Source organism: Moschus berezovskii, chromosome 15 (assembly GCF_049115385.1).
Source record: "Moschus berezovskii isolate FMDL1 chromosome 15, NW_MosBer_1.0, whole genome shotgun sequence".
Classification (NCBI taxonomy): Eukaryota; Metazoa; Chordata; class Mammalia; order Artiodactyla; family Moschidae; genus Moschus; species Moschus berezovskii.
In genome coordinates, this window is record NC_142474.1 from 59501130 (window position 1) to 59521391 (window position 20262).

General features: G+C 42.5%; 1 protein-coding gene across 27 annotated transcripts in view; it reads right to left on the reverse strand.

Annotated features, from left to right (window-relative positions):
- Window positions 1-1778: 1778 nt before the first annotated feature.
- KIAA1217 (KIAA1217 ortholog) overlaps window positions 1779-20262 on the reverse strand; it is a 360048-nt gene continuing 341564 nt past the window's right edge. For 15 of the 27 annotated variants that reach the window (XM_088844137.1, XM_055428390.2, XM_055428394.2 and 12 more), the window contains 6 exons: window positions 10500-10619; window positions 6697-6732; window positions 6466-6543; window positions 4752-6353; window positions 4115-4237; window positions 1779-3403 (listed from right to left, as the gene is read on the reverse strand). In XM_088844137.1, coding sequence (XP_088700263.1) covers window positions 2912-3403; window positions 4115-4237; window positions 4752-6353; window positions 6466-6543; window positions 6697-6732; window positions 10500-10619 — 2451 coding nt within the window. In that variant the 3' untranslated portion in view covers window positions 1779-2911. Of the gene's footprint in view, window positions 4238-4751; window positions 6354-6465; window positions 6544-6696; window positions 6733-10499; window positions 10620-20262 lie in introns of all 27 variants that reach the window. The other 12 variants (XM_088844129.1, XM_055428397.2, XM_055428389.2 and 9 more) reach the window with 6 other exon arrangements.

Below are 20262 nucleotides of genomic sequence, written 5' to 3' on the forward strand. Positions count from 1 at the left end.
TTGGAGATCTTTATACTTACAAAGTATAGATAATGACTTTCTGTTCTATTGCTTTAATTTTGTATCTATATGAGATGATGTTCACTAAACATTTCTTTTTCACTTATAAAAAATTTTATTGAAGTTGATTTACAATATTGTGTTAATTTCTGTTGTACAGCAAAGTGACTCAGTTACACATATATATGTATTCTTTTTCTTACCCTTTTCCATTATGGTTTGTCACAGGATATTGGATATCGTTCCCTGTTCTATACAGAAGGACCTTGTTTATCGATCCCATATATAATAGTTTGCCTCTGCTAATCCCAAGCTCCCCATTCATCCCTCCCCATTGGCAACTGCAAGTCTGTTCTGTGTCTGTGAGTCTGTTTTGTCATAGATATGTTCATTTCCGTTATATTTTAGATTCCACATGTATGTGATATTACATGGTATTTATGTTTCACTTAGTATGACAGTCTCTAGGTCTACCCATGTTGCTGCAAATGACATTATTTCATTCTTTTTGGTGACGGAGTGATGTTCCATTGTGCTTCTTTATTCTGTCAGTGGACATGTAAGTTGTTTCCATGCTTTGGCTTTTGTCAGTAGTGCTGCTATGAACAAAGGGGTGCATATATCTTTGCAAATTATAATTTTATCTGGGTGTGTGCCCAGGAGTGGGGTCGCTGGATCTTATGATAATTCTATTTTTAGTTTGCTGAGGAAACGCTGTACTGTTTTACATAGTGGCTGTACCAGTTTACATTCCCACCCACAGTGTAAGAGGGGTTCCTTTTCCTCCACAACCTCCAGCATTTGTTATTTGTAGACTTTTTAGTGATGGCCATTCTGACCATGGTGAGGTGGTGTGTCATTTGATTTGCATTTCTCTAATAATTATTGATGTTGAGCATCTTTTCATGTGCCTCTTGGTCATCTGTATGTCGTCTCTGGACACTAAACTTAGTGTGGTCATCATCTCATGACGCATGTAAGTCAGATCATTACACTGCACACCTTTTGCAGCAATATGTATATTGTGTCAGTTATGTTGCATTAAAAGCTGACAAAAAAGATACCTTCCCTGAGTGTGCCCTGAAACATGTGATTACAACTACTACTTTGAATAGAGATGTACTAACATTTCTGGCGAAGGCATCCCAGCTCAGTAAACCTAAAGTCTGAGAACATTAAGAATCAGGGGCTAAAGCAATAGTAACATTTGTATTTAGCACCAAATCAAGTTAAATATTGGGGGTGGAGGGTCAAAAAATAATGATAAGCAAGTCCCTGAGATTTCTTGTAGTCAGTTCATTATCTTGGTATTATTTTCACTAGCTTTTCTGCTGATATTTAAAATGAATACATAATAGGGTAATGTTAGTGAGAATATTTCCCTCTAGACCAATGATCTCTTTTAAAATTGAGAACTCAAAAAAACCAAACTCTTAGTGATAAAGGCATTTTATTTCCACTTTACTTCTACTGGAGATGAAGAAACAAAAGTTAATAAGAGCCTGTTTGGTAAAGGATGGTGGTAGAAACTCTATCTGGTTTGCTTGCTGTCAGCTAAACCTTGCTAAGCCACGAAGAGGGTCGGAGGTTTCATGGGAAGGCACTATATTTGTAATGAATTTCTCAGAATGCACTGCCCAGAGCTTTCAGAAAACCCATCTGCATCTGGTTACATGTTTTCTTATCATGCCCTCAAAGCCAAAAGCATTTAATTAACTTGGTAACAGTTATGTTTGTTCTTTGACTAGTAAGTAGTTACAGGGACAAGGTACAAAAAATAGTAAGCATGCAGCCCTTTATTTAGTTTTGCAAAGTCTCTGCTTACAGTTCTGTATATTACATGACTGTGTTATACAAATACACTTATTTACAAAAACACTCTAGCTGTGCAAACTTGTTGCTTTTTAAAAATGTCCGGGAAGTCCCATTTCTGCCCATCCCAAGAGAGATGTTTAAAGCATGCATAAAAATGAACTTTGGTGTGGGAAAACTACTCTATGTGCTGTCACATACAGTATTTTTGGCGTCTATTTATATATTTACAAAAATTGATTAGTTTACAGAACCGTACAGAAGTGTACATTTTAAAATCCACAATGCAGTAGTGTGGGTTACCAGGTCTCAGAAAACAAAGGGAGGATTTAGATACTGCAAAGAAAACAACTAGAGACTCCCAATATGTTGAAAAGAAAGAAAGAAGCAGAACTAGCTTGCGTGGGCTGGCAAATTATTATACATAATTTTTATGGCAGTGCAGTAGGGTTGATAATTGCCTTCTACATGTGCCTCTGTGTCGGCTTGTGTAGAAGTTCATTGGCTTCTTGTCTAGCACACTACTTTCAAATGTACAATGCTATAGTATCAAAATGTTTTGGCAAAAAAGATCTTGAAAGGAACCATGAAGTTTTGACAAAAATAGAAATCTGTAATAAAGCTAAATAACACTAAAATAAAAGGAAATATAATAGTATCTGTTTTACAATTTGTATAGTCACACTTGTGTATTTCTCTGTTCACTTCTAGTCTCTGTAATGAAAAATATTTTTATACAAAACATACTAAAATTCTGGAATCATACATGTTTTACATGCTTAATACATTTTTTATTTTCCTGTCTCTCACACACCCTTCTCTCCGGCCATACTCTCTTTTTTGGTAACACATGCTTGCTTCATTTAACAGGTACTGAATAGAGACAGTAAACACTATGTAATTAGAAGCAACAAAGTTAAAAAAAAAAAAAAGCTTTACTGAAGTCTATTAATTCAGTACTTAGCACATACTTAGCATTAAGCCTCAAACAGTACAGCAATATGTTACATTCTCTTGTGAAAACAGTAAGACTGTTAAAAAAAAAAATTTTTTTTTTTCTTAAATGTAACTCCAACTTGTGTTTAATTGGATTTGGCCTTTAAGAGGTTTCCTTTGCTGTGGATGGGGTGGCTTTGCTTGAACTTCCATTCTGTGCCTTGTAGCTGGTGAGGCTAGGAGTGTGGCTGCTCCTGACGCTCTTTGCACCTTGATTCAGTGAAGTGGGGGAGGCAGGGGAGGGCGGGGAGGAGAAGGAAGGAGGGGCTGCTCGGCCATTTTGAGTCTGCAGTGAGAATGAGAGATGGTGACCTTTCCCTGTATGAGTGGGGCTCTGAAACTTTAAGGAGCCATTAGAGACAGAGGGGATCAGGGAGGCGGAGGGAGCAGGTCGTCCTGTTTGGGGGCTGAGAGGGTTAGAAGGAACCGATGGTTTAGTAGCAGGCGGATTAGGGAAGTTAGGGCCGTCACCACTAGAAGAAGGCAGAGAACCGCTTTTCCCAGAGCTGGGAGAAAGGGCTGGAATCTTAGAAGCAGGTAAGGAGGGGAAAGTAGGCTTACAGTCCCCACCAGCTTTCTTAGCACTTCCATTAGCCTGCAAACAAAGATGGCGGGAGACAGTTTGTCAGAAAGCTGGTAACACCATCAGTCCACAGGCTCTGGCAACACAGCCCTTCTGAGGATCATTAAATCAAAGACACCAAACCAAACTTAAACCAGTTCGAGGCCTGAGCTAAGTCTTGTCATGCTGTACTGGGCCTGGTAGAAACCCCCCAAATGCCAGGCAGAGGATGGTACAGAACAGGGAAGAAGGAAGAAGAGCGCTTGTGAGAACAGGCACATCATTCTCCTATCATCTCGGGGTTCCGGGGGCAGGGGGGCCATGCGGAGGGCTGTTACTGGGGTGGGGGCGGGGCATCATGATGGTTAATGGGCCTCTAGTGCGATGCAGTCAACACACACATTAGTACTGGTGACTTTCAGGGCAGCCTTTTCTCTCAGTTTCCCCAGGTGTTCTGATGAACCACTACACTCCCGCAAGGAAAGCCACCTGGCCTGCCACCTTGTTTTTACAGGTCAACTTTGGAGTCACACAGTGAAAGATGTTTTATTGCGAGCATGCAAAAGCGTGGTGAGAAGTTCAACAAAGGCTTTGAGACTCTCTCTTCATGCCCCCAGATCCAGGATGTCTAGATAAACCGTATCTTAACAAAGAAAAAATGCAATATTTGGTATAAACTAAGTCAGTGACTTGCTTCTTAAGCGCAAGAGTGTCCATCCAAAAGTGGGTTTAAGGTAAAACTACCTGGCGGTATTGGCGGGGATCCTGCAGTTTGGACTGCTTGCCAGGTTTGTCCAGGCTTCCGGGTCTGTTCTTGGAACTCATGGGGACTGGCATCCTGCTCGTCTGAGGGGTCCCGGTGGAGCCCTGTGGGGAGGAGCGGCAAGAGGGGGGAGAGAAAGGATGGTGTGAGTGGGTCATCCGAGGCCACCCCACTGTGTGCAGAGAAGCTCAACGTGAGAAGCCACAGCCCTCCATGCAGGACAGATCTAGGAGACGGACATCAGGAGACACCACTGGGGTTAATTCGGAGAATCAAACAATGATACTGCCCCACTACTGATCAAACGGATTTTAATGTGAGTATCAGAGCAATCACTTCAACGGCAAATAGCTGGCCCAGCGTCCTTGGGGTTTTCCCAACACCAGTCAGCAACAGAGGTAAAAACAGAAATCGGTTAGCTGTTAGACACCTAGTTGTTGTTGTTTTGAAGGCGAGGGAAGAAGTGTGAGAGAAACGGATCATGGTGAACAGACAACAAAACAAAACGAGCCACCTGAAAGGAAGCGAGTCAATCACAAGACACCTTTTGCTAATGGTGATTATGGCAGATTTAAGAAAGCAGCTGGCTCTTTTCATTTTTCCATCAGACCAAGATACCTTACGTGAAGCTGAAGGTATAGATGAGGGGGGCTCTAAGGCAGTGGGTGCTTCATCCAGGACTAGCAAGGACGGGGGACCGGCCTCCTGGGCCGTGGGGGATGAACTTGCAACAGAATCTCTGTGGGAAGAACACGAGGTCTCAACTAGGGCTTTGGGACTCATCTCACTGATGGTATTTTCCAGCTGTTTGATGGTCTGCTCCAGGCTGTCCAACGTTCTGTAGGTGTTTTTTCTGATTTCATCAGTTCTTGAAGCCGGAGCAGTACTCTCCGGACTGGGCTGCTCTAGTCTCCTGAGCAGGCTTTGAGGGGTGTCCTCGGATGCAGACCTGCTGATCTCGAATCGCTTGGCTTCCTTGTGCTGCTTCAGCGCGCCATCCTCTTCCTCCTCTTCGTAGACCACCACCTGGAGCGTCTTCTTCCCAGTTTTGGTGCCTGTGCGGATGGCCTGCGTGAGCGCCGCAAGCTGCTTCTTTGGGAATTTGAACTTGAACTTTTTCTTGGGGCTTTCAAACTGGTCATCGGTCACATCAACCTGGCTCTCTGAGCTTGGAGAATTGGTTGGGTTGAGCTTGATCTGCTTGGTTTTATTCACTTCCTGTCCTCCTGACACTCCTGTCTCCACTGAAAGGAAGTGTGGCTGCAATTTACTCTTAGCCTCCTGCTCTGCTCGAGGGCTGCCCAAAGCCCCCTCCTTAGGTAACCTTTGGGGAGTGTCGTTCTGGACTGCCGGGTCTCCAGTCTCCTCCTCTTCCTCTTCCTCTATCTTTTCTTCCCTCATCATTCTCTCCAGTTCCTCGTCACACTCCTCAAAGATGGTTGAAAGTCTCTTGTATGCAGCCCGGATGTCCATGGGTTCATCAAAGATGATGATCACGGGTTTCTTGTCCAGGCACACCACGGGTTCTTCACTTTCAGTGCCTTCCTGCTGGGATATCGTCTCTTTTTTGGCATCAATGTTGACCGTCTGTACATCTTCCCCCTGTCGTCTCACTATATCGCGGACCTCCCCGCTGGAGAGAACTTGGACCGCGGTTTTGGTGATCATGAAGGCAATGTTGTCGGTGGTTGCCTTCTCCTCGCTGGGAGAACTTGGTGTGGACTCCCCATCCTCACTAGGGATTGCGTTAGCATGCTTAGCTCCCTTTGGTCTTAGGACAACTTGGCCAAACTCTGTCATGGGAACCTCTTGGTCTGCAGTTTTGATATCACGAGTCGTCAGTTCGGTTGATCTAGTGGGAGAGGGAAGGTGACCCTTCTCTGAATCTTCTTGTCCATGCTGACTCACCCCCTTTGTTTTCCCATAATTCATCTTCTGATTCTCAGCATCAGATGCAGGGTACTGCAGCCCGGAGATTTTAGGTCCTTTGTTGATTTCACATTCGAATGAACTAACACCAGAGAAACTAGAATTGACCTTAGACACATTTTTCTGGGAATGGTTTTTACTGTCTCTAAGTAAACTCTTAGCAGAGAGGGAACTTTCCTTCACTGAGATGTCAGTTTTGTATTCTGCTGTTCTTGTTGCATCAGAAATACTATTCTCCGTTCCTCTTTCCCACTTGGGATGGTCGCTAGGTGTGAGAGCCCCTGGGGTAACCTGAGAGGAAGAGTGGAGGGGGGAAACCACACAGAGTGATCAGAAACGGATCTGCAGAGGAAGGGATTCAATCTGCATGGTATCAGTTGGAACACATATCTGGTAAACTCACCTTCCAGGATTCCACTGGGGGGCCATTGTCATATTCAACATCAGATTTCCGTACTTCTTCGTGGAAAAATTCCAAATTCTGGTAGAATAGTGTAGGATACGTTACTCCACAAAACCACACCCCCGCCCCCAAAGTGGACTACAACTAGAGTGTTCCTTTAATTACACTTCCAAAACATGCGGGCCAAGCACATTTGTTACACACCGGTCCAAAGCCTACAGCTCTGTTTACCTTGGGTTGCTTGTTTCTCCAACTTCCAAAAATGCCCTGTGTTTGCACAAGATGAAAATCTCAATTAGCAAAATGCTTCAGGGATTTCAAATGTCGGTAGGGGGAGCAGTTAAGAGAATATAAAGGGACTGATTCTGGAGCAGCACGTCCTCTTATTCACCATCTGACTGTGAGCTTAGCCGACTCTAAAAGCAGAGGATTGGGGTGGCGTTGTAGAAGATTTTGATTCTGGCTCGGATCTGCCACTTAACTGTGTAATTTTAGGCAAGTCATCTCACTTCCCTGGGCCTCAGCTTTCTTGCTTATAAACCAAGGAACTAGACCAGGAAAGTTTTCACATCTCTGCCAGATGGTTATTTCAGTCTTAACTATGCTTCTTGTGTGGGGATCATCTATAAGGGCTCTGCATTGGTTGGGTGTGATACTTTGAGATTAAAAAAAAACCCAAACCATTATTTTTCCCTGGTCAAATCGTAGCTTTGAAAACATACTTGCAGTTTGTACTTGCACTTGCCAAGCAAAGTGTCAAAATAACCTTCAAACTAATCATAGCCAAGATGATCAAATCCCCATTCAGAGTGACAGTGCCTCCAAAATGTCATCTAAATATTTAGAAAACAGATACTTGAGGCTGAAGTGGTGACTGTCTGTCGTGATTCAGCTTTGAGTCGCTGGGTGCTCTGATTTAGAGGGAAGATGTGTTTCTGAGGTTCCCACCAAGATTCAGAAGGTAAGAGCCCAGTGGAGAGGACCAGGTATGGAGAATGTGCTACCTGGTGGGGGTGTAGCGGTAGCCTCGGCCCTGTCCACAGCCCTGACACTAGCCCCGCCTCGTCACTTCCAGGGCCATGCTGGCCTTTATTCTGGCTGCAGAAGCCCAAGAGGAAGAGGTGATCAGAGCAGATTGGGACATGATCCCAAGAAGGCGGTTGGGTTTAAAGCAATGACAACATAACGAAGCACAAGAACCCAGGCCCCACCAGGGACAACCTAGATCAACCCTAATGCCCAGCTGGAAATGAAGAGAGTGTTTGTACATATCCAAGGAGTACAACAAAGTCAGACAACAAAGTCAGTGTTAATCACATGGAAATACGGCACAGGATCCTAAGTGCGTCAGCCACCAAACACCTCCTGGTTAACCTCCCCTCATCCCCACTGGGCCCCAGACAGGTGCAATGAGATTCAGCTGCTACAGTGGAACAATACCTCTTGTGGGATTTAAAATTCATACTTTAAATTTAGACGTAAAATATTGTAAGAAGAAAAATAAATGATGTTTTGTCTTAAGGTTTCACCTCCAAAGAGGGAGTCAGCATACTATGCTAGGACCTGAGTGTGAATATACCCACAGGAGGAACTGGCATGTACAGGGCTGCTATTCTGCTGACCCCGTTTACTGGAGGGTTAGGACCGGCATCTGTTCTGACTGGTCAGTCCACGTCATACCCAGTGAAATATTTCAAATGCCACCCAGAAATATATGTATTTTAAAACAGATCTAGCAGCAAGAATGGATTTGCCTCATCAAAGGAAAATGACTTTCCTCTGATGGAAAGTCATTAAAGTAAAGATGTCATGTGTAGGTTTCACATGTCCTAGCGTTTTTGGTGCCGGGCTAGAAAAATGAAGGCAGGGATCAAAGCAAGTGCAGCAACTTTTATCAAGGGTAACTTGTTCACAGTTGTTGTGTAATCTCACAATGACACCTTAGTCTTAGATAGTCAAGACTCTGCATGAAATGTAATTAAGCCTCATGAATGTATCTGTTTTGGGACCCTGAGATTTGACTGTTCAGACAACTGGTAAAGCAGAGGTAACAAGCATTTGGGCAAGAAACCAAAATTAGAAACATAGAAGTAAGTACTAGGCTAGCACTTCATGATAGAGGAGAAGAATTTTAAGAAACATTTGATTTATGGAAGAGAAGATGAATAGCCCAGGAAGAGGTTAATAATGACAACGATCTGGGGACAGTTCTGATAGTCATGGTTATTATGAAGGAGATCACTCTACTCAATATGATTACCCAGAAAAAGCACCTGTAATTAAACCTAGTGTTTAATGGCCTGGTGTTGGACAATCAGTACAGACTTGCTTAGTATCTGATGGACCCTTGATTGAGATCTATGTAATCAATGGGATATGGATTTCTAATTGCAGGGCAAGAAACCCCATGCTGCATTTTAGCAAATTAGAAAAATTCTACAGTGAGATGACTGTTTCTTGAGGGATCCTCAAGAAGCTCATGGTCAGTATTTTAGAAGAAACAGTCACACTGGTTCAAGTACAGCACGTAACTCAGGACATGCCAGGGCCTTCTGTGAGCTGGCTTTGATAAGGCCACAGAAGGAAATTCCTCAGACTGAAGAAGCAACATATTTCCATTGTGACCGTCACGCATTCAGTTCATACTAATAGATTTTCTTCATGAAAAAGATAAATCAACAATAATCTCCCCTGGTGCGTAGAGATACCCCTATCACCTGGTTAACAGTTTCATTTGCCAGATACATGGCAGGCAGAGTTTACATGAGGCTCTGGGATGGCTGGGAGCCAGGGAGCAGCAGGTCAGCCTCTGGCAGGGCTGGACAGCTGGCAGCTATAGACAGGACTGCATCTCTTGAAGGACTGTGCTTGAATAGCCCTCTGGTTTTGTGATTCTGTATTTTTTCACTGAACTTACTTATCCCTGGACCGAGGTACCTACGTAAAGTAGCTACTGGGCTGTATGTTATGGCTGATTTGTTTGACCTTACTTAAAAGAAGCTAGAAGCTTTGAATTCTGAGATACAAGTTCCTGTCAGAAAATGTTAAGACTTTTTACCCTGAAACTTAAAGGCTTTGTTCATAGAAGATGACTGTTTTCAAAAATCACCAAGGCTCCAGATTCAATTTACAGAGTTGAAGTTCAGACATTCAGGTTAATCTTCTTTCCTTAAAGTCCTTAGAGAAAAGGACTTTAAGCTAAGCCATCAGGGGCTTCCCTGGTGACTCAGCTGGTAAAGAATCTGCCTGCAATGAGGGAGACCTGGGTTCAATCCCTGGGTTGGGAAGATTCCCTGGAGAAGGGAACGGCTACCCTCTCCTGTATTGTGGCCTGGAGAATTTCATGGACTGTATAGTCCATGGGGTCGCAAAGAGTAGGACATGATTGAGTGACTTTCACTTTCTTTAAAATCCTTATGTCGTGACAATGACCTTATTTCAGAGCCTAGTTATCTCTTTGGAAACTTTGAGAATGACAAAGTATAATAGCACTAAAGTGATACTGAACTTGTTGACTTGGAAGGTGCACTTTGAGAATCTATAGTAGTAACAAAAACTCTGGCATCCTCAAACATGTGTGAAAGCCTCCATGGATACACCCATGGATGGCAGGTCAACAATTTTACTGTGCATTTTCTTCCTGAAATTTAAAGTTTTTGCTTACTTTTAATGTAGACATCTTTGGTCCAGAAAACATGTTAAAAATTAGAAAAAGTGCTACCTGCTTCAGGTTTCCATTTTTTTTCTCTTAGAGTTCTAGAAAATCTTGATGATGTCTTATCTTTGGTTTGGGGAGAAAATGCCTAAATTCTGCCTCTATGGTTGTGTGCTGTGCACAGAACACAGCATCCACTCTGGAAACTCGAGCCAGAGATCTCTAGTGAAACCCCAAGCTGTGTCTCCGTTAGTTTAAGGAGGGGAAAAAAATAGGAAAAGAGAGAAGGCACAGAAGCTCAAGCACAGAGCAATGTTAGTGGCAGAGCCAGGAAAGAAGGACGGTCCACTGGGTGGCCAACGTGTAACTTCCACGTTACCTTCTTTTCCTTGGATGGGGCTGTGGCCCCCGGCCTAGTGTCTTTAACGTAGCTGTCAGCCCGGGACTGCTCAGCGTGACTGTTTGAATTTACATCCATAAAGGAACACTTCTGGAATGCCTAAGGAATTAAAATACTGAGGTTAACAGGGATGGAGTGCAGTGAGGCGGTCAGAGGGAACAGCTGGGAATCCAGAGGATTTCCCGGTTGAGACCCCAGCCTGGTCCTGCGTGTGGGACATGCTGGGGCTAGGGAGTCAGTGCCCTGAAAACAGCTCCCCAGTTGACCTCAGGTCAGCAAAGCCCTTATTTTTGGGGCCAAGATGAAATGGACAGAGCCTTTAATTCTGTCTGGGTGAACCTGATTTGTACTTAGTAGGGCTTCTTTGGAAGAGTTTTGACCCTTAAAAATGCTGTGTAAATGAATTAATAAGAAGCTATCTTTCCAGTTTCCATTATATTTCTGCCAGTTTTATTGAGATGAAAGGGCACATGATACTGTAAATTTTTAAATCTTAAAGTGGAAATCATCTTTAACAGTTCACTGTTTGCAGTAGCAACATACTCCCATGCTCTGGACTGTTCTTCTGTAGAATAAAGTGAATTTTGAGCAGCCAGGGAGCAACCAGAACCGCACAGACTTGTCTCTGAAAACTAATGACTGTAGTTATAGGAGTTCAGGGCCACTCTAGTGAATAGAGTGAGGGCGGCCAGCTTTCAGAGAGAAAGCATCCACTGTGTATAGGGCAGAACGGGAGCGACAATACATATGATGGTAAGAGCAGGAGAGTAACCCAGGCAGCGACGTTCCCTGAAATTACTCGTTCAGTCAGGCTGCATGACATCCAGTTAAAAAATACCGTTACCTGGGCCACACCTAGAGAATTAAGCCAGACTCTGCACTGTAGGACTTTTTCTTAAGTTTTTAAATTTTTGTTTAATGGAACTAGGGTTGATTTATAATGCTATGCCAATCTCTGTTGTACAGCAAAGTGACTCAGTTATATACATAACACACATTCTTTTTAAAGTATCCCTTTCCATTATGGTTTATCACATGATACTGAATATAGCTCCCTGTGCTACATGTTAGGGCCTTGTTGTTGACCCATACTATATATCTTTATATAATAGTTTACATCTACTAATCCCCGACTCCCAGCCCCTCCCTCCCCCAGTCTCTCCTCTCAGCAACCACAAGTCTGTTCTCAGTGAGTCTGTTTTGAAGATAGGTTCATTTGTGCCATATTTTGGATTCCACATACAAGTGGTATCAGCTAGTATTTCTTTCTCATCCCGACTTGATTTAGTATGATAACCTCTAAGTCCATCCATGTTGCTACAGATGGCATTATTTCATTCTGTTTTATGGCTGAATGGTATTCTATGGTATGTATGTACCACTACTTCTTTATCCATTATCTGCTGATGGACACGAAGGATGTTTCCATGTTTTGGCTATTGTGAATTGTGCTGCTATGAACATAGGGGTGCATTTATCTTAAAAAAATGTTTTTATTGGAGTATAGTTGCTTTATAATGTGTTAGTTTCTGCTGTACAGCAAAGTGAATTAGCTATATGTGTACATATATCCCCTCTTTTTTGGATTTCCTTTCCATTTGGGTCACCACAGAGCACTGAGTTCCCTGTGTTATACAGTAGGTTCTCATTAGTTATCTATTTTATACATAGCAGTGTACAGATGTCAATCCCAGCATTTCAATTAATCCCAACTACCAGCAATGGCAAGCCACTCCAGTACTCTTGCCTAGAAAATCCCATGGATGGAGGAGCCTGGTAGGCTGCAGTCCGTGGGGTCGCTAAGGGTCGGACACGACTGAGCGACTTCACTTTCACTTTTCACTTTCACACATTGGAGAAGGAAATGGCAACCCACTCCAGTGTTCTTGCCTGGAGAATCCCAGGGATGGGGGACCCTGGTGGGCTTCTGTCTATGGGGTCACACAGAGTCGGACACGACTGAAGTGACGCAGCAGCAGCAGCACCCTCCTTTACCCCCCTGGTGTCCATATGTTTGTTTTCTACATCTGTGTCTATTTCTGCTTTGCAAATAGGTTCATCTGTACCATTTTTCTAGATTCCCATATGTGCATTAGTATGTAATATTTGTTTTTCTCTGACTTCACTCTGAATGACAGTCTCTAGGTCCATCCATGACTCTGTAAATGGCACAAATCTGTTCCTTTTTAAGGATGAGTAATTCCACTGTCATATCTTTTTGCTTTTTCATACTTTTCTGGAAGGAGGAGAAGGGGATAACAGAGGATGAGATGGTTGGATGGTATCACCAACTTGATGGACATAAGTCTGAGCAGGCTTCGGGAGTTGGTGATGGGCAGGGAAGCCTGGCATGCTGCAGTCCATGGGGTCATGAAGAGTTGGACATGAATGAGACTGAACTGAATTCCACTGTGTTGAGCTGGCCAAAAAGTTTTTTTTCAGGTTTTTTGGTTTAGGAGTTATGGAAAAACCTAAATGAACATTTTGGCAAACCCAATATAGATGTACCACGATCTTCTTTGTCCATTCTTCTGTTGATGGACACTTAGGTTGCTTCCATGTCCTGGCTATTGTAAATAGTGCTGCAGTGAACATCAGGGTGCATGTACCTTTCAAATTACAGTCTTCTCCTGACATATGCCCAGGAGTGGGGTTGCTGCATCATATGGTAGTTCTATTTTTAGTTTTATTTTTTAAAGAAACTCTATACTGTTCTCCATAGTGGCTATATCAATTTACATTCCCACTACCACTGTAGGAGGGTCCCTTCAATCCACACCCTTTGCAGGATTTACTGTTTGTAGATATTTTGATGATGACCATTCTGACCAGTGTGACGTGACACCTCATTGTCATTTTGATTTGCATTTCTCTAATAATTAATGATGTCAAGCATCTTTTTATGCGCCTCGAGGCCTGGTGTGCTGTGATTCATGGGGTTGCAAAGAGTCGGACTCGACTGAGCGACTGAACTGAACTGACCTGACCAACTATATGTCGTCTTTGGAGAAATGTCTGTTGAGGTCTTCTACCCAGTTTTTTATTGGGTTGTTTATTGTTTTGGTATTGAGCTTCATGAATTGTTTATTTTGGAGATTAACCCCTTGTCAGTTGCTTTGTTTGCAAATATTTCTCCCACTCTGAGGGTTGTCTTTTTGTCTTGTTTATAGTTTCCTTTGCTGTGCAAAGCTTTTGAGTTCAATTAGTTCCCATTGTTGTTTCTGTTACTCTAGGACTTGGGTCAAAAAAGATCTTGCTGTGATTTATGTCAAAGAGTGTTCTGCCTGTGTTTTCCTCTTAAAGAGTTTTACAGTATCCAGGCTGACATGTAGGTCTTTAATCCATTAGAGCTTTGTCCAGTATATACCCAGGAGTGAAACTGCTGACTTCAACTCAGCAATTCTATTTTTAGTGTTTGAGGAACCGACATACTGTTTTCCAAGTGGCTGTACCAACATATATTCCCACCAATAGTGCAGGAGAGTTCCCTTTTTCCTTCACCCTCTCCAGTAGACTTTTTAATAATGGCCATTCTGAATATTGTGAGATGGTATCTCATTATAGTTTTGATTTGCATTTCTCTAATAATTAGTGATGTTGATCATCTTTTCATGTGCCTCTTGGCCATCTGTATGTCTTCTTTGAAGAAATGTCTGTAAAGTCTTCTGCCCATTTTTTGATTGTTTTTTTTTGTTGTTGAGCTGTAAGAGCTGTTTGTATATTTTGGAGATTAAACCCTTGTTTGTCACATTATTTGTAAATATTTTCTGCCATTCTATAGGTTATCTTTTCATTTTTAAAAAATGGTCTCCTTTGCTTTGCAAAAGTTTGTAAATTTGATTAGGTCCCATTTTGTTTGCTTTTGTTTTTACTTCTATTCCCTTAGGAGACTGACCTAAGAAAACATTGATTTATTTATGATTTATGTCTGAGAATGTTTTGCCTATGCTCTCTTCTAGGAGTTTCATTGTGTCATAGGACTTTAACTCCTTAAATTATTCTAATGTGCAGGCAGAATTAAAGACCAGTTATTTAAATGAATAATTTCAAATAATCATCTTATGTTTTCTTAATACTAAGTACTGTCATTTGGAAATAACTGTAGACACAAAGAATAACCTGTGCCCTCCCCACATGAACATTCCAGCACAGGTTTTCAAATACACATAGAGCTGATGCCTGGCACCTTCCCCAGCTATTTTGGCTCCTGGTCCCCTCCTTAGACACACTGTCCTCTCTGATCCCAGAGAGGCCCCAGGGCTCTGCTTACTAAGGCCATTCGCTATCTCCGTTGGGCTGATAGACCCTGGACTTCAGAGCCAGTGGTTTTTTCCTTCTGATGCCCAGTGACATGAAGCAGGAAAGTTGTCCCACAGTTACACTTGGGGCTGCAGCTGCTCCTTGCTTGTCCTGCCTCAGTGGGGCCAGGGGCTGCCTGACTCTGTAGAGCCTGTGGAGGCAAAGGCTCCAGCAGGGCCACTGGCCGACTTTCTAGTGCAGCAGGCTGGCTAATGTGGTTGCTTACCGCAGGGTTAGAGCACTTTACTGACCCTGCTACCTGACCACCAGTAATACAGCAGGAAGCTAGGTACTCTGCCTTCATACAGCTTTCAGTCAAAGAAAGCATCCAAGCCATTTAGATATCAATGGAGGGAACTATCCTCAAGTGTTGGAACACAGAAATTACTTCTCTTGGTGGCCAGTGCAGGACTATTCACACGCCTAAAAGCCTATAGTTCTTTGATTATTAGTGCTTGTTCACCTTTCACAAATTAGAAATTATCTAGTGCTTTGTCTTCATCTGAAACAAACTGGGTCATGATTTATTTATACCATGATTTATTATTTATACTATATGTTATTTAATATTGGCATATAATTGATTTACAATGTTCTGTTAGTTTCAGGTGTACAGCAAAGTGATTCGGTTATTCATATACACGTATCTTTTTTTTTAAATTCTTTTCCCATTTATGTTATTGTATATTGAGTAGAATTCCCTGTACTATACAGTAGGTCCTTGCTTATTATCTATTTTATATATAGTAATGTGTACATATTATCCCAAACTCCTAATTAATAACCCCCACAACCTTTCCCCTTTGGTAACCTAAGTCTGTTTGCTTAGTCTGTGAGTCTATTTCTGTTGTGTAAATAAGTCATTTTTTAGATTCAATACATTTCAAAATCCTATAAGATGATGCTGTGAAAGTGCTGCACTCAATATGTCAACAAATTTGGAAAACTCAGTAGTGGCCACAGGACTGGAAAAGGTCAGTTTGCATTCTAATCCCAAAGAAAGGCAATGCCAAAGAATGCTCAAACTACCGCACAACTGCACTCATCTCACACGGTAGCAAAATAATGTTCAAAATTCTCCAAGCCAAGCTTCAAAAGTACGTGAACCGAGAACTTCTAGATGTTCAAGATGGATTTAGAAAAGGCAGAGAAACCAGAGATCAAATTGCCAACATCCATTGTATCATCGAAAAAGCAAGAGTTCCAGAAAAACATCTATTTCTGCTTTATCGACTATGCCAAAGCCTTTGACTGTGTGGATCACAACAAACAGTGGAAAATTCTTCAAGAGATAGGGATACCAGTCCACCTGACCTGCCTCCTGAGAAATCTGTACGCAGGCCAGGAAGCAACAGTTAGAACTGGTCATGGGAACAACAGACTGGTTCCAGATTGGGAAAGGAGTACGTCAAGGTTGTATGTTGTCACCCTGCTGGTTTAACTTACATGCAGAGTACATCACAAGAAATGCTGGGCTGAAAGAAGCACAAGCTAGAATCAAGATTGCCGGGAGAAATATCAATAACCTCAGATATGCAGATAACACCACCCTTATGGCAGAAAGTGGAGAAGAACTAAAGAGCCTCTTGATGAAAGTGAAAGAAGAGACTGAAAAAGTTGGCTTGAAGCTCAAAATTCAGAAAACTAAGATCATGGCATCTGGTCCCATCACTTCATGGGAAATAGATTGGGAAACAGTGGAAACAGTGTCAGACTTTATTTGTTTGGGCTGCAAAATCACTGCGGATGCTGATTGCAGCCATGAAATTAAAAGACGCTTACTCCTTGGAAGGAAAGTTATGACCAACCTAGATAGTATATTAAAAAGCAGAGACGTTACTTTGCCAACAAAGGTCCGTCTAGTCAAGGCTATGGTTTTTCCAGTGGTCATGTATGGATGTGAGAGTTGGACTGTGAAGAAAGCTGAGCACTGAAGAATTGATGCTTTTGAACTGTGGTGCTGGAGAAGACTCTTGAGAGTCCCTTGGACTGCAAGGAGATCCAACCAGTCCATTCTAAAGGAGATCAATCCTGGGTGTTCACTGGAAGGACTGATGCTAAAGCTGAAGCTCCAATACTTTGGCCACCTCATGTGATGAGTTGACTCACTGGAAAAGACTCTGATGCTGGGAGGGATTGGGGGCAGGAGGAGAAGGGGGACGACAGAGAATGAGATGGCTGGATGGCATCACCGACTCAATGGAGGTGAGTTTGAGTGAACTCCGGGAGTTGGTGATGGACAGGGAGGCCTGGTGTGCTGTGATTTATGGGGTCGCAAAGAGTCGGACACGACTGAGCGACCGAACTAGACTGAACTAGGCCCATCTGTGTGGCTGCAGATGGCATTGTTTAATTCTTTTTGATGACTGAGTAGTATTCTGTTGTATATATATGTATACAATTTCTATTCTTAATTTATTTCTCTGATGAACATTATGGTTACTGCCATGTCCTGACTATCGTAAATAGTGCTGCAATTAACACTGGGATGCATGTGTCTTTTTGAGTTATGGTTTTCTCTGGATATGCCCAGAAGTGGGATTGTTGAGTCATATGTGGTACTATTTTTAGTTTAAGGAACTTTCATACTGTTCTTCATAGTTGCCTGTACCAATTAACACTCCCACCAACAGTATAAGAGGGTTCCCTTTTCTTCACACCCTCTCCAGCATTTATTGGTTTATGGATTTTTGATGACGGTCTCTCTGATTACTGTGAGGCAATACTTCATTGTGGTTTTGGTCTTCATTTCTCGGATAATTGGTGATGCTGAGCATCTTTTCATGTGTTTTGGGGGCATCTGTATGTCTTTGGAGAAATGTCTATTTAGGTCTTCCGCCTATTTATTGGTTTATTTTTTGATGAGCTATTTGTAAATTTTGGAGATCAATCCCTTGTCAGTTGCTTTGTTTGCAAATACTTTCTCCCATTCTGAGAGATGTCTTTTCTTCTTGTCTATGGTTTTTTTTGCTGTGCAGAAGCGTTCAAGTTTCACTGGATCCCATTTGTTCATTTTTGTTTTCATTACTCTAGGTGGTGGGTCAGGAAACTTCTTGCTGTGATTTATGTCAAAGAATGTTCTTCCTATGTTTTCCTCTAGGAGTTTTAATAGTGTCTGGCTTACATGTAGGTCTTTAATCCATTTTGAGTTTATTTTTGTGCATGGTGTTAGGGAGTAGTCTGATTTCCTTCTTTTATTTGCAGCTGCCCAGTTTTCCCAGCACAAATTATTGAAAACGCTGTCTTTTCTCCATTGTATATTCTTGCTTCCTTTGTTATAGACTAGGTGACCATAGATGCATGGGTTTATCTTGGGGCTTTCTATCCTGCCAATACCATATGTTTTGATCACTGTCGCTCACAGTAGAGCCTGAAGTCCGGGAGCCTGAATCCTCCCTCCATTTTTCTTTCTCAAGATTGCTTTGACTTTTTGCGGTCTTTTGTGTTTCCACAGAGATTGTAAAAAGTTTTTGTTTTCATTCTGTGAAAAATGCCATTGTTAATTTGATAGGGATTGCATTCAATTGTAGGTTGCTTTAGATAGTATATTCATTTTCACAATATTGATTCTTCCCATCCAAGAACATGGTATATATCTCTTCATCTGTTTGTGTCATCTTTGATTGCTTTCATCAGTGTCTTAGGTGTTTTTGTGAATACAGGTCTTTTACCTCCTTAGAGACTGGTTTATTCCTAGGTATTTAATTCTTTTTGTTGCTATGGTAAATGGGATTGTTTCCTTAATTTCTCTGATTTTTGTTGTTGTTAATGCACAGAAATCCCTTGCATTTCTATACACTAATTTTGTAATCTACAACTTTACCAAATTCACTGATTAGCTCTAGTAGTTTTCTGGTGGCATCCTTAGGATTTTCTGTTTATAATATCATGTCATCTGCAAATAGTGACAGTTTTACTTCTTTTCCAATTTGGATTCTTTTCTTTTTCTTCGGTGGTTGCTATGGCTAGGACTTCCAAAACTGCGGTGAATAATCATGGCAAGAGTGGACATCTTTACCTTGTTTCAGATCTTAGAGAAGATGCTTTCAGTTTTTCACCATTGAGAATGATTTTGGCTGTGGGTTTGTCATATATGGCCTTTACTACTTTGAGGTAGGTTCCCTCTATGTTCACTTTCTGGAGAGTTTTTGTCATGTATGGGTGTTGAATTTTGTCAAAAGCTTTTTCTACATCTCTTGAGATGATCACATGGTTTTTATTATTTAATTTGTTAATACGGCTGTATCACACTGATTGATTCCCTTTCCTTGATTGTGGTTTCCTTTCCATAGGTCCCACCCCAGCCCCAGCTGGGTCAAAATGGTGCCTCCTTGGGGAGCTCACCTATGAGTACTTTCTAGTATGTCTGCCTCCAGTATCCCTGACCCCATAGTGACCTCATACCTCCCCAGAGACCCTCCGAGACCAGCAGGGAAGTCTGGCCCAGACTTCTATGAAGTCACTGCTTTTTCCCTGAGTTGAGAGTGCATAAGACCTATGTGTACCTCCAGGAGTGGAGTTTGTTTTCCTCCTTCCGGTGGAGTCCTCTGACCCCAACCCTGCCGGCCTTCAAAGCCACATGCTGTGGGGGCTCCTCCTGAGGCCAGGCCCCCAGGCTGGGGAGTTGGACGTGGGGCTCTACACTCTCATTCCTGTGGGAGAACCTCTGTGATACAGTCATCTTCCAGTTGGTGGGTCTCTCAGCTGGTAGGTCCTGGATTTGAGGTTACAGCAGCAGCTGTGTCCCTCCTCCCTTCTTATCTTGGCTGCATCTTTGTCTTTGGATGCAGAGTATCTCTTATTGGGAGGTTCTAGTCCTTTCTGTTGATGGCTGTTCAGCAGTTAGTGTGGTTTTGGTGTTTTTGTGAGAGAAGGTGAGCTGACATCCTTCTACTCCACTGTCTGGTCCTCTCCCCCTTCATATTTGTTATTTACACCATAATTGGGAGCAAATGCTATAATGAACGGCCCCAGCATCTGCCTATGCATTTCAGGACAGGCACCAATGCCCAGCAGCAAGTAGCCTTGACCTACCAGTGTCTTGGTCAGAAGGCCCCCAGTGGATAAGGCCTCCATGCACTCAACTGTTTCATGAGTGACTAACTATAATCCATGGTTCCTATGAATGAAATTCTCTGACTGGTCTAAAAACCTGTAAGCAGCACAGGTTTAAACTGTTTAATGGAGGGGATGTCTCAGGCTAGTCCAAGCTTTAATGAGGCTATATAGGGCTCATGCATGTGACAAATAAACCAGCAGCTCAGTTTTCCTTGGAAAATCCAAGCAACTTAACGTTGGCAGTTGTTACCATGGAGAGCAGGATGGAAGAGCTGAGGTGGACACACAGCATGGTCTGAAAGTTCTCCTGCTCCAAATGAAGAAGGCAGAGATCCTTGGGCTGCACAAAACCATTGGTACCTTGGCAAACATGTTCTGGAGCCCT